The 15624-nt window shown below is 37.3% G+C and overlaps 1 protein-coding gene across 1 annotated transcript in view; it reads right to left on the reverse strand.

Annotated features, from left to right (window-relative positions):
- synpra (synaptoporin a) overlaps positions 1-13046 on the reverse strand; it is a 316240-nt gene extending 303194 nt beyond the window's left edge. The window contains exons 1-2 of the mRNA XM_069937154.1: positions 12944-13046; positions 12777-12842 (exon numbers count right to left, since the gene is read on the reverse strand). Coding sequence (XP_069793255.1) covers positions 12777-12842; positions 12944-12961 — 84 coding nt within the window. The 5' untranslated portion in view covers positions 12962-13046. The remainder of the gene's footprint in view (positions 1-12776; positions 12843-12943) is intronic.
- Positions 13047-15624: the final 2578 nt, after the last annotated feature.

The raw sequence follows: 15624 nt of genomic DNA on the forward strand, positions 1-15624 counted from the left end.
TGCCTGGTGGTGCTGGCTCTGATACTCCTGTATCTCTTACCTGACAGGAGCACCTGAAAGAGGCTGTGTCCAGGGTGGAAGGGGTCCTCAATGATTTTTGAGTGGCCTCTTCAGACAATGATCCCATTAGATCATTGATGGTGAGGGGAGACTCCAGTAATCCTCTCTGCCACTCAGTCCTGTGCATTGACCTTCAATCCATTTCTCTTCAGCAACCGTACCACACTGTGATGCAGTCGGCCAGGAGGCTCTCAATATTGCTCCTGTAGAAGGCTGACATAATAGTGGTCAGTAGCCTTTCCTGCATCAGTCTTCTCAGGGAGCGCAGTCATTGTTGTACCTTCCTGACAAGTGAGGAGATGTTGAGTTTCCACGATAGGTCACTAGTTAAATCAACTCCAAGGAACAGTGCTCTCCACTCTCTACTAGAGTTCTACTAGAGTGGAGGGAGGTCATTCCTGGTCCTCCTGTAGTCCATAATCATCTCCTTCATCTTGCCCATCTTGAAACTCAGGTTGTTACTCCCACACCATTTCATGAACTTTCCACCTCTTCTTTGCAGTGCGACTCATTGTTGTTGCTGATGAGGCCAATCACTGTGTCATCTCCAATCTTGATGACATTGTTGGAGCTGGATCTGGTGATTCAGTCATGGGTCAGTAGTGGGAACAAGAGCAGGCTGACCACAAGTGTGACAGTGCTCAATATTCTGCTACAAACATGGACAGACTGTGGTCTTTCCATTAAGAAGTCCAAGATCTAGTTTCAGAGGGGTGTTGAGTACCAGCAAGGACAGCTTCTCCACCAGCCTCTGGGGAATGATCATATTAAAAGCAGAGTTGAAATTAATAAATAGCATCCTGACATAGATGTTGTTCTCCAAGTGGGAAAGGACAGAGTAAAGTGACAAGGCCACAGTTTCTTCTAAAGACAAAATTAAATAGATTCAGTATCTCTGGGAGGTGTGCTTTGATGTGTTCTATCACCAGATGCTTGAAACATTTCATAATGGTGAAGGTCAATGTCACAAGGCGGTAGTCATTGAGGCCTGTTATTCTCACCCTCTTGGGTACTGGGATGATGGTGGCTGTCTTAATGGACTGCTGTGGTGTGGTGTTGAAGATGTCAGTGAAGACCTCCATCAATTGGTCTCCACAGTTCTTCAGTACCTGACCAGGTATGCTGTCTGATCCCACTGCCTTGTGTGGGATCACCTTGGATAGTGTGACAAGTGCTGCACATGAGGCTGCTAAACAAGATGAGAGCCCATTGAATTACAGTAAAAATACTACCATGGACAGAGCATTGGCTGATTGACAGAAAACAGATTGAGACTAAAGGGATCCTGTTCTTGCAAATGGTTACCAGAGGTGTTCCGCAGGTGTCGGTGTTGAGGGCACTTTTTTTACGTTTTATGTTAATAATTTGGATTATGGAATAAATGGCTTTGTGGGTGAGTTTGCAGATCATACAAAGAAAGGTGGAAGGGGAGGTAGAGAGGGGAAATGGAGAGGCTTTGATGGATTAGGAGAATGGGCATAGTGGTTCCAAATGAGACACAATGTTGGAAAGTGTATGGATATACACTTTGGCAGAAGGAATAAAAGGGCAGTCTATTAGATAGATGGGTAGAAATTCAAAAGTGCAAATAGACTTGTGAATCCTCATGCAGAATAATCTGAAGGTTATCCTCCAGGTCAAGTCAGTAATGAAGAAAGTGAAGGCAATGTTGGCATTCATATTTAGAGGAATAGGATACAAAAGCAGACATGTGTTGTTTAGATTTTATAAGGCATTGGTGAGGAGTATGGGGTACAGTTTTGAGTTTCATATTTAAGAAAGGGTTCAGAGGAATTAGCACATGAGGAACATTTGATAGTTCTTGGATTACTCTCCTTGGAGTTCAGAAGAATGATGGGGGACCTCTGAAGCATTTTGAAGTTGAAAGGACTGGACAGAGTAAATGTGGCAAAGTTGTTCTTTTTTTTTTTTAAATAAATGGTAGGGGAGTCTAGAACAAGATGTGTAGTGGAGGATAATTAAAGGGTGCCATTTAAAACAGAGGAATTTCTACAGCCAGAGTGGTGAACCTCTGGAATATGCCATCATGGGCAGCTGCAGAGGCCAGGTCGTTGGGTGTATTTAAGGCAGGGTGTATTTTTGGTATCTGAATAGTTAGTGCATCCAAAGTTATGGGGAGAAGACAGGGTGGGGTGGGGGGGGGGGGGGGGGGGTAAGGTGCTGGGTAGGAGTATGGATCACTTTATAACAGAATGGAGGAGTGGACATGATTGGCTAAATGGCCGACTTCTGCTCCCATTTCTTAAGGCCTTCTGGTCTTATTTGAGAAGGGTAATACAGCCTCAGTGCTTCAGGGATCTAGGTTTGATTATGTCCTAGAGTATTATCTATTTGTCTGCCTGGGTTTCCTCTGTTGCTCAAGTTCCCTCCAACATCTGAGACAAGCTGGTAATGGATTAATTAGCTACCAAAAAATGACCTCAGTGTAGGTGAGTGGAAATAGATGCAAATAGAATATCATATAGATAGATAGATATCAATACCATATAGATATCATAGATTATAGATATCTATATCAAATAAAATAGGGAGGGAGGAATGGCTTAAAGAAAGTTTACCCAGATATCAGCTTGGATCCGATGGGCCAAACGCCTACTTCTGCATCAAAAGGTGTATAAATTTTTTTTTTTCTAATTAAGAGCATCTACAGTAATAGCTATCAAACTGCAGCAAGTTCAAACTTGATTGGAACCAATAAAAATGCATTAATCTTTTTGACTATATAGAGAAAGATTTGCTGTGATCTGTCCAAGGATGAATTTGTTTGCATAGAAAATTTAACTTTCCCACCTGTTGGTTGACATTTCCAAACTACCTTGAGATAATTCTGCAAAGAATCTATCAGTGGGTGGTATGATGAGTCTGAAACTCAACAGCTGCACCAAAAGAAAAACAGGCTAGAGCTATTTTAACTCCAAGATGCCAAAGTATTTTCAACTTAGAATGGCAAACCTAGCTTTCCTATCCATTTCAGTCACACAGTAGAAACTTGACAGTAGAGACTATGGATGCTGAGAGGCCAGCTGAGTTCCTCTAGCATTTCTGTGTGTATTTACTACAATCACAGTGCCTGCAGATTTTGTGTTTCACCTTGAACAATTTCTGTCAACCTTCTGTGAAAATCACAAACTAAGCTGATAGACAATCTGCACTGCTTGTTTGTGGTCCTTGAAATTCCATTTTACTGTTGCTAGATCAAGGATCTAGATTTTATTGTGGACAGCCCTTCTGGTAGTGTGTGTGTGCGCTGTTCCCAAGTTATTTTCCCAACATTCGTTATTAATTGACCGCTATTTCTTTCCCATGTCCTCTGTGAACTGCATCAGTTACCATTTCCCACTCTTGCCTTCTGTAAATAAAATCCTTCCTTACCTCAACTATGTTCAGAGTTTCTGCCTTTGAGCCCTACCAAACCAGTTTCCTCACTCAACACTATTTCAACATAAATACCAAGCATCTAAACCTTCCCTGACTAACCTCTCATGTGGGACTTTGTCGAAGGCCTTACTAAAGTCCATGTAAACAACATTCAGACTTTCCTTCATCAATTTCAGATTCAAAATTTATTTGTAGTGTATTGTAATAACATTCATTTGTTTTGCAGCAACATCTGCATGTTTTGCAGTAAAAGTGCAAACATTCACAAATAAATTTTGAAAAAGTCAAAGTAAGGCAGTGTCTGTGATTAATTGTTCATTCATGAATCTGATGGTAGAGGGAAAGAAGCAGTCTTTGTGCCATTGATTGCTCGTCTTCAGGCTCCTGTACCTTTTTCCGGATGATAGAGTGAAGAGGGCGTGGCCTGGTTGCTGAGGGACCATGAGGATGGAGGCTGCTTTCTTAAGACACCACATCTTGTAGATGTCCTTGATGGAGTGAAGACTGGTGTGTGTGATGCTGCAGGCAGAGTTAATAATTGTCTGGAGTTCTTTCCTGTCCTGAGCATTAGCACCTCTGTGCCAGACACTGATGCAACCAGCCAGAATGTTCTCTATGGTACACCATTAGAAGTGTAGAACTTTCCTGGTAACTTCCTCAAAAATCTCAACAAGTTTAGTTAAACATGACCTACCAAGCAAAATGTTGCAATCATTCCCTACCTAACTCAATATTTCTATATCTAATCTCTTAGGACACCTTCCATTAATTTACCTACTACTAATGTCAGGCTCACCAGCCTACAATTTCCTGGATTACTTTTGGAGCCTTATTTAAACAATAGAACAACTTGAGCTACCCTCAAATCCTCAGGTTCCACATCTGTGGCTAAGGACATTTTAAATATTTCTTCCATAACCCCTGAAATTTCCACACTAGCCTCTCTCAATCTGTGGAAATATGTTGTCATACCCTGGGGAGTTATCCACCCTTAATTTACTTTAAGGCAGCAAGCATGTTCTTCTCTTCAATATGTATAGGTTTCATGAATTCACAATGCTGGTTTTTCCAATTTCCCTCGATTCTGTCCTAGTTTCCTAAGTAGATACTAATACAAACAGCCCATTTAAGACCTTTCGATCTCTTCTGGCACCATACATAGCTGACCACTCTGATCTTCAATGGGACAAATTTTTATCCCTTACTGTCCTTTTGCTCTTAATATCTTAGGATTTTCCTTCACGTTGTCTGCCAAATGAACCTCATATCTTCTTTTTGCCTTCCTAATTTCTTTGAGATTTTTCTTGCATTTTTATACTCAAGTACCTCATTTACTCCATGTTGTCTATACACCTCTCTCTTCTGAACCAGATCAGCACATCCCTCAAAAACCAAGGTTTTCTATGCCTGTAAACTTTGCCTTTAATCCTGACAGGAACATACAAACTCTGTGCTCTCAAAATTGCACCTTTGAATGCCTTCCACTTACCGAATACATCCCTGTCCAAAAAACAATTTGTGCCAATCTATGGTTTCTAGATCCTATCCAATTTCCACAAAATTGGCCTTTCTCCAGATTAGAAACTCAACCATAGGACCAGACCTATCCTTCTCCATAATTAAATTGAAACTAATGGCATTGAAATCACTGGACTGAAAATGTTCTCCTCCACATACTTCTGTCGCCTGTCCAGGCTCATTCCCTAATAGGAGCTCCACTATTGTCATTTCTCTAGCTGGTACCTCTATATATTGATTTAGAAAACTTTCCTGAACACATTTGACAAACTTCAAGCCACTCAGCCCTTTTACAGGATTGGAATTCAAGACAATATGTGGAAAGTTAAAATCTCCTACTATCACAACTAAATGATTGAGAACTCGTAAAGTGCACTTATGCCAAGATCAATCTAATTATGAGAAAGGGAGTACTTTTTTTTTGAATGAAGAATCTGAAAAGTTTCATTTAGTCTGCAGGAAGGAAATCACTTTTCATGTGTTTTATTTCTATTGGCTCCAACCTAATCTTTTAAACTCTGACTACTAGGCAGGTTTTCAATCCACTTCAAATCCACACTGATGATATTTCAAGAGGAAGAATTATTCCTATATACATGCTCTAATGAACTATTAGAATAGAATGGTAATTCAGAGTGAAGGAAATGTTGGTAACAATTTTGGAGGAGGAACTCCACCAGATATTATCAACACAGTTCATGGAGCTAATTTTATTTGCATCAGAGTACGCATACACTTTGCAGGAAAGTTAATGAATTAATTACCTTGAGCATAACAGCAAAGTAAAAGTATCTTCTGGCAGTTGGTTTCCAAAGGCATGATTAATTGGCCAGTACACTATTATGACTGGCGCTGCCCAGTTGTCTCCAAATTAATCCAAGAAGTAAATATATGAAGAAGGAATAGTTGGGAATGCAGAGCAGCAACAGGTTTGTACTTGAGAACTGAAACAGGTATTCATCTCTTTAGTCTGTCATTTAATAAGATTATGGCTGTACACCAGATGATCATCCTGGCTATCTAAATAATTGTGATTATTTTTCCCCCCCCATTATCTGTATTTTCCCTGCCTGTGGGCCTGAACATTTGTTGCAAGACATCTCCAGCAAGTGTTAGCTAATTCAGACCAAGTCAACAGTGAAACGTTGACCCAATATGTAGTACTTTTACTAGGATTACACTGTGGGTATTCCATTATCAACTCTGCACTGCCAACTTGCCAGGATTATTTACAATTTTATAGTAAGATCTGAATAGGACTTTATGACTATAGGTTTAGTCAACAAGTACTTCATTTCTCCTGCTGGACTTTTTTTTAAAAAAAAAGAGGCATAGCTATGCATCCCTTATCAAGCTAGAGTGTTACCATAACAACAGTCTCCTCCTGTAGAACCCTACCACTAATATTATTGGATCAATTGTATTATTCATCTTTCACCTTTTAAAAACTTAAAACTTTGCAAGAAAAAAATTATCACCAAACCATTTTTCTGTTTTTAAACATTCATTGAAAATTACCCATGAGAGGTAACTTTTTCTTTCACCTTCATGTACTTGGATGGACCCTCTGGCTATATTAGAGAATACATTCCAAAACTTTAATTTTGCACAATATATTTAAATTCAATTTCTTAAGAATCAAGATATTATAAATTATTTTTTGTATCCTGGTAAGGAGATATATTTAAATATTCTATTTTAATATACATCCTGTGAATTCTGTTTAATATAGAAACAGTGGGATAACTCTCTGTAAATAGTTACTTCATCCTCATTTGAGAATCATTAACAATCCTCACCCACCCACTCAAATCCATTTGTTCCAATTGGTGACAACAATTACAAGTCAAAGTGTGGCAAGTAGCATTCACATCACAAAAGTACCAGGCAGTGACTATTTCCAAAGGGAAGGAAGCTAATATTTGATATTCAAAGGTAATGCCATCAGTAGTCACATAATATCAACATCCTGGAAATAGCACTAAGCACATAAATGGTGTGGCTGGGTATCAAGAAGTGAATGATACACTTCCTGGCACCCTGAAGGTTTTCTACCAATTATTGCTGGAAAAGGATACAATTGTTTAGGATGGTTAATGGGGATGTTAATAAAGAGGCTATCTTTGTCCAGGATGGTGTAGAGCTCTTGAATATGGTGTTCCACTAAATCAGGCAAATGGGGAGTATTCCACCATGTTAATCATGGTGAGGCCATGGAGCATCAGGAGATAATTTACTCAATTTACATGCAACTTAGCTGATGGCATTCTCCTTGCTTACAGTATTTATCTGGCTGGTCTGGTTTTTGGATTTTATTCTGGGGGATTTGATGATGCCATTCATATTAAATATCAGGGATGGATGTTTAAACTTAGTGTTTTTGAAGGTGGTTTTGCCTGAGAATTCCATGGCACCAGTGTTACTTGCCACTTTATATGTTGAGTTAGGTCATTTGCTGTGAAAATGATTTCATATGATGGATACAAAGAAGATTTTAATAGATTATTTGCACAACTAATTATATTTTAAAATAGCAATAGTCAGGTTTTTACCATTCAGAATAATTGGCACCAATCAACATTGTTAAAGAAGGGAAGATGGTTGATAACATTTAATATGCATGGGCATTGAAAGGAAACACAATAAATGGGATTATATATTCAATAAGACATGGAAGCATAGAGAAGCCTAGAGGTTAAAGTACATAATTCACTTTTAAGATTTATACATTTTGGTTAAAAAGAATATTTTAAAATATGTGCTTACATTTTGTCTTGTAAATACAACATAAACTACAAATATAGTCACAGAAAGATTAATCCATATGAAACATTAGCTGTTTCACAAATAAAAACTTAATTTGGCAGCCTATTATTGAAAGAAAATGTTACCAGTGTTTAGTTTATACAGAAAATTTAACTGGATTCAAGACATCCTCCTAAGGTTCCCACCATCAAGGAACCAAAATTCTTGGCAATTTGATTCACATCATGTGATCTCATCATGGGATATTAGACACTTTATTGTCTCATTTGAGAAGTAGTTGTGAATGGAATTGAATGGTGTACAATCTTTAATGAACGTTATCCCCTCCCAGCTCTTGAATGGAAGTAAATGTTGAAGCTATTGGAGATGTTTGAGCCTTGGATATTGCCTTGAGGAGCACATGCTGTGATGTCCTATGGTTGGATAATTGAATTCTAACAACCACTCCATTGTCTGTTATGTACTAATGTCAGAGAAAAGAATAATGTAAAATGCCAGACTCTTGGGAGCATTGTTGTACAGCAGAATTTTGGGGTACAAGTCCATGGATATCTGAAAATGGTGACACAAATGGATATGGAAGCAAAGAATGTTTACAGGTATTTCGTACAAAAGTCAAGAAATCATGTCGCAGTTGTATAAAATTTTGGTTTGACCACATTTGGAGTATTCTGGCAGTTCTTGTTACCATACAATCGCTTTGGAGAGGGTGCACAGGATATTGCCTGGATTGGCTTGCATTAGCTAGAAGGAGAGCTTGAATTGTTTTCATTGGAGTGTTGGAGGCTGAAGGGCAACCTTAGAAACTTATGAGAGGGATTGATAGAAAAATAAGAACTTTTTTCCCAGGGTGAAAATCTCAAATACTAAAGGGGGCAAATTTAAGAGGGGGAAAAAGTTTAAAGGAGATGTACAAAGGAAATTGTTTTTCCAGCTGCCTGGAATGCATTGCTTGGAACAGGGATGGTAGAAATAGATACAATAGTGATGTTAAGAATAATTTAAACATACAAGTGAACAGATGGGGAATAGAGAAATACAGACCACATGCAGGTCAAGAGGATTAGTTAAGATTGGCATAATGGACGGCACAGACAAAGTGGACTGTAGGATCGGTTCCTGTGCTCTACTGTCCTCTGCTCACTGGAGCATTTTCTAATTGATGTCCATTGGCTTCAATTTTTCCAATGATAGTCATTCTCACCTCAGCACTGAATTCATCTTGGACCAATGTGGTGCTGAGATCTTAAGCCAAATGGTTCTGGCAAAAATGGAAGTCGACCTCATTGAATAGGCCATTTGTGGGCAAGTGCTGATAGAACTCATTGGGTATTACAGCTTCCATCACTTTGCTGATAATTGTTAGTGGATCAGCAGGGTGGTAATTAGCCAGATTAAATTTCTCCCATTTTTGGTGAGGTAGATACCAAAACAGTATGGCTAGCAGTGCAACTGGTTCTGGTCTGCATATTCTTAGTACTAGTGTTGCAGTGCTGTTTGATTTCATTAACTTTCCTGTATCCAATGTCCCAGTCATTTCTTGAGATCACATGATGTGAATCATATTGCCAAGAATTTGGGTTCCTTGATGGTGGGAACCTTAGGAGGATGTCTCGACTTGAATCCAGTTAAATTTTCTGTAGAAACTGAACACTGGTAGCATTTTCTTTCAATAATAGGCTGCCAAATTTTTATTTGTGAAACAGCTAATGTTTCATATGGATTAATCTTTCTGTGAATATATTTGTAGTTTATGTTGCATTTACAAGAAAAAATGTAAGCATATATTTTAAAAATATTCTTTTTAACCAAAACGTATAATCCTTAAAAGTGTACTTATCTACTTCTCTATGCTTCCATGTCTTATCATTGACTATATAATCCCATTTATTGTGTTTCCTTTCAATGCCCATGCACATTAAATTTTATCAACAATGTTGACTGGTGCCAATTATTCTGAGTGGTAAAAAGCTGACCATTGCTATTTTAAAATACAATTAGTTGTGCAAATAATTATTAAAATCTTCTTTGTATCCATCATATGAAATTGTTTTCACAGCAAATGACCTAACTCAACATCAATGACTTAGTGAAATTGCATTTGTCACACTGTGTTCTCAAAATTTAAGTGTTAGTCTACAGCAAAATGACTGTTATGATTGTGTCAAAAGATAACTATATTAATTATAGGACCATAAATACATATCATGCATGTTGAGCCTCATTCTTAAATGAGGTAAATATGTGCTTTCATGTTGAAATTTTCTGTCCATTCAACCTATTTTAAAAACATTATCACCCATGCTAAAATGGCAGTGAAAGATATGTCATCCATGTGAATCAAATGTGCGTGTCATGCCTTCATTTGCTACTGATTATAAAACAATGATTCATGTAGTGGCAATTGGTTTTAGTTTGGATGATATTCAGAATTCTGTAATTAATAGAGTTACATCGCAACATAGTTGTGATACAAACCAATATACAAACCTCCACCAATATTTCCATTTTAACATAAATCTGAAAATCATGAACTGATCTTAACAATAGGTTTTTATTCTTTTTCTACTCAACAAGTACTTCATAGTTTAGTTAAATTATTTTCTTCTTAACTCATTTCAATTATTATTGTGCATGAAACATTCATAAATTATGCAAACAATAAACTCATAATCTGTTGAAAGAAATTTGAAAATGTAAATGCTCACCACAAAACTCCAAACAAGTTCCTTTGTGCAAATGAGAACTTGGATATTTATAATTTCATGAAACACTTCAATTTGTCTGCTTAGTAGTTTCATTAAGCTTGATGAGTAGATATGTGAAATTTGCTTAGCTATAACAAGTCCAGTACACAGAATAGATACAATCCATGACAGAAGAAGATTTGTACAATTAAATAAAACTAACCATTAGATGAATACTGAATTTCAACATCGATCTGTATTTCTATGCATTAATTTATTGCTTCATCAGGTGGTTAATTTATTGGAATGCTTGATCACTTACTTGGAAAAATTGTACCAAAGAGTACATTTTGCTTAAAAATGTGATAATGCTTGTTGAAAACAGTCTGGAGTTTTTAAGATTTTTTTATTTTTTATTTATGGTGTCATTTTCCTAAACGAATCTCCTCCTGCTAAATGAACTTCTTAATTCAGGTGTATAATTACCTTTGAGGAGGAACTCTTCAAGTGAAGTGGAATATAATTACAACTTCCTGTCTCCAAAACAGAACATCTAGCAATCTAAGTTTGTAACATATAAATTTGAAAAGAGTGGACCAACTCAAACATGTTCTAGACAATCATGAAGCTCAAATGTCACGTATGGGTTAGACTGACAATTTACCTTTTAAGAAACTTACTGCATATCCCAAAAATAAATAATATTGGAAGCTCAAATTCAGTTGCTGGTAAAGCTAATTCCAAAACTTCTACAATTTGTCACCTGCATGATGCATCAGAAAATATTACATTTTAGCCTTCATAAAAATAGGTCCAAGAATGAGTCAGCAATGCAATATTGCATTTCATCATTCGGTGAATTGCATTATCCTGATATACAAATGCAATTAAGCATTTTGCAGCATCTCACAGCTGTCACACTATTCCTTTAGCAACCCGAAACAGAATCTATTTTTTTTTTTTAAATTCATATAATTAGGGACAAAGTTTAATTTGTAATCAAAAATAATACATGACATTTCTGATAAGCGATTCATGAGGATTCCAAATATAACCATTACAAATATGAATCTTAAAAATAATACTTTCTGTTCAGCAAATGAGAGTATTTTTTAAAAAAAACAGGTTGATATGAAAAATGTAATAAGGTTGATACATAAAATGTGCATCTTCCATTTGTGTTATAGAATACACTTTCATTATCAATTCCAAAACCCAGAAAGGGTTAATAGCAGAATACTATCTTCATTTACATAAATATAATTAAGAGCTAGTAAGTACATTACTGAACGGTGTTAAGTGTCTGACTCAAACAGGTCATAAGTTACTAGTCACCGTATACCTCACATGACCAAAATGTTCCACCACAAATGATACAATTCCTACTATCCCCACCAATCACAAGCTTTATTTTCTAAATAATGGAACTAATTTTGATAAAGAATATTTCAACTGCCAAAGCTCTAAAATCTGAAGTTTTACTGTGCAGGCTATTTTTTTATAAAACAATCATCTAATGAAACGATTGTCATTACTATTGTACTTTAACAGCATGTTAAACATACTGCAAATAAATCACTGCTCTCTATCCTCTAAGCACAGATCAATCTCCCGAGATTCTTCAGAAGCAATTATGCATAGCCTCTGTAAACGGATTATTCAGCTACTAAATATATATTCTTTAACGTATCAGTCATGCAGGAAATTACATTTTAAAGGTAAATAAATATTTCGCCGTGGTATAACCTTATTTAATGAACAAACACATTTGAAGTTCCTCTCCAAACGGTTGGACCGAAGGTTTTGGATGAAGAGGAAATTAGGGCTCAGAAAACCTCTCAAAGAGGTCGAATTATAAAGTCAGTATGTTTAATACATTGTTTAACGCCAAAATAAATGTAAAGAAAAATCGATTGATAAGTGATAACATTGAACGTATGCCTCGAGTTTGGATACAAGATTTGCATTAACGCAATATTTCTTATCACCGACAAAATCCTTGTCGTTATCAATAACTGGCAGACAAGTCCAGACAAACTGGACTTTATGTAATCATGTAGCTGAAAAAAAATTTCCTATGTACTAGTTTGCGCAGCCATTCATAACAGATCCTTGCCTTAAGGTATAAACAACTGGGAAAGGGAAGGGGCGGTACCAGGTTTCCTTTAGAAATGCTTTGTATTAGATCTTTCTGTGGGAAACCAAATATAGGACGTGTCCTTATAAATAGATCTTTGAATTTGCTACCCAATTATATTCGACTTAAATCGAGGCGACGATAAATAATGGCAAACAAGCCAGAGCAATAGCATAATCTCATGACATGTCAACACCTCAGAAACTTACCCATTCCAGGAGGCGCAGAAACCCCAGAGGCTCTTTCGCGACGCGAAATGTACCAAATGCTACAAGCTAGAGCGGGATAAAGTGCAAAGAACCTTTTGAGAAATTGCTCATACCATTGTCTTGTTGAATCAGTTGTTACTTCAATCGATTGGCTGCGCAGCCCTTACCTGATTAATTAGGTCCATCTGGGAAGGTTGTGATTGCCGTTGATTAGTGTGAAGGGGACAATGAGCTGCTGAGATCCGGCCGCTGTTGACAGCTCCCAATGTAACTCTCTCAAGGTTCGGATTTGCCGGAAATTACCGACGATTGACGGAGCTTGACTGAGGCGGGTGCGACGTTTTGGCGGAGACAGGAGCTTCTCCGATTGGTCAATCCAACATCACATCAACGACCACGACGGGATAGGCTCCATTTCATTGGCTCATGGTTCACCCCATTGCTGTGCAACAGACGCCTTGTTGCTGAGCGATGGCAAGTGGTCGTGAATTGGAGTCCGTACAAGAGTCCTAAAGTTCCATGAATGACAATCTGCGCCCAAATGGACCACAGCACTCCATTAAATCATAATATTAAATATTTGCACCTGTTGGTTCTGGACTTTCTCTGCTTAGGTCGCTTTGTTGAGCTGAAACTGTGTGAGCTTAATACTGGCTTCAGGGCGTCGTGGAATTCTCAGGAGGATGGAAAATATCGACATCACCACTTCAAGATCAGCTCCTTCTGATGGTTGTAGTCTATTGTTGGCTGAGCTCTGCTGTATTTGAAAACGGTGATTATTGCAGAGTCCCATCTTCATTACTTAGTTGCAACTGATTAGGAGCTGATGGTCGTATGCATTGTTCATTTTGCACGGACGCCGAATTCGCAGTTGAATTCGCTACTTTTAACAGAGTCCTTCGGTGGGTTTTACATGATTTGATTTTGGTTGGTTATGGAGATCCTTGGTAGTTTCAGGCGTGTTCATTGCGAATAGAGTTGCATCATTGGGTTGCATCTTCTTTTCAGATCTGATAGTTGCATCTTTTGCCATTCTCATCTACTTTTATAAGTGAATTCGAGTGATTCCCCCCCCCCCCCCCCATCCTCTTCCAACCCTACCCAATATTGAAACTAAAGGCAGTATACGTCTTGGAGGTGTTCAGAACTGAGCTGTTAGATATGGTCTTAATCACTCCTATTGAGCATATTGGTTACAGCATGTCAGTGGCTGTTGGGTTTCCACCATCTGATGGCAAATCTTGTCTCCAGAATAATTGTGTTTTTGGCTGCTTCTAATCAATCTGTCACCAACTGAATGATTGGTGTGGATGAGGGCAAATAGTTTCTAATCTCGTATCTAAAGTCCGCAGCAAAACAAACATTCTTTGGAAACAAACTTTTCCTATGATCTATTCTCTACTGTCTCCCCATCTGTACTGTGTTTGCACTCAGGTATAGGAAAGGTTGATGTTATTTATTATAGCATGATGGATATGATTATCAGCATTATTTTTTTAGACCCATCCATTTTTTTTTATTGGGTTGTATGTTTTTTTTTAATTTTTAATTTTTCACACTATGAACCATACTAACCAAAATACACACAAACATTTCCCTCTTGAATATACACAGTGTCATTTTCTCCCCTTTCCCCCCCCCCTTCCCTCCCTCCTTCACCCCCCCCCCCCCCACCCACTCAACGTTCAACCTATATGATACATTAAACCCATTAAACAATGAAAATAAACAAGAAATTTGTGTCTTCTACTTTTTCATACTGGGTCAGTTCATTTCGTCGTCTTCTCCTTCTGTCATTTTAGGCGGTGGAGGTCCACGTAGGCCCTCTCTGTTGTGTTCCATGTATGGTTCCCAAATTTGTTCGAATACTGTGATGTTATTTCTTAAATTATATGTTATTTTTTCCAATGGAATACATTTATTCATTTCTATGTACCATTGCTGTATTCTCAGGCTATCTTCTAATTTCCAGGCTGACATAATACATTTTTTTGCTACAGCTAAGGCTATCATAATAAATCTTTTTAGTGCTCCATCCAAATCGAGTCCAAGTTCTTTATTTCTTATATTACTTAGAAGAAAGATCTCTGGATTTTTTTTGGTATGTTGCTTTTTGTGATTTTATTTAATACCTGGTTTAGATCTTCCCAAAACTTTTCCACTTTCTTACATGCCCAAATTGCATGTACTGTTGTTCCCGTTTCCTTCTTACAGCGAAAACATCTGTCTGATACTGTTGGGTCCCATTTATTTAACTTTTGGGGCATGGTGTATAGCCTGTGTAACCAATTATATTGTATCATACGTAACCTCATGTTTATTGTATTTCTCATAGTTCCGGAGCATAGCTTTTTCCATGTTTCATTCTTTATCTTATGTTTAGATCTTGTTCCCATTTTTGTTTGGGTCTACAGCTTGTTTCCTCATTGATTATCAGCATTATTGTGTTAGATTGTTGCTTGCCCAGTCTGAGGTTTTTTTATTCTCAGACAACGAAAACAAAAAAAAGAATAAAATTGAGTTTAATGTGTCATTGTTATATCCTTGATTAGATTTACAATCTAATGTGTGTGTGTTTTATTTCTTCCTAGTAACCTGATGAAACTGAATAGTTTATAATGGGTAATTTTCTTTTACATCTATCCTCTTAGTCTGAACTGATCTTTCATTGCTTTACAATCCAAAAATCACCCCTGTAACAATTTAATACAAACTATACTTTGCATGTACATCCTCATGCCTGTTTAAAGAGCAAGAATTGTTCAATAAAAGAAGCTTCGATGTCTAATCATTAGAATGAGAAAGATGCTGTAATGAAGTAAAGGTTAAAATATATCAGCATTCTGAC

The sequence above is a fragment of the Narcine bancroftii genome, chromosome 5 (genome assembly GCF_036971445.1).
Source record: "Narcine bancroftii isolate sNarBan1 chromosome 5, sNarBan1.hap1, whole genome shotgun sequence".
Lineage (NCBI taxonomy): Eukaryota > Metazoa > Chordata > Chondrichthyes > Torpediniformes > Narcinidae > Narcine > Narcine bancroftii.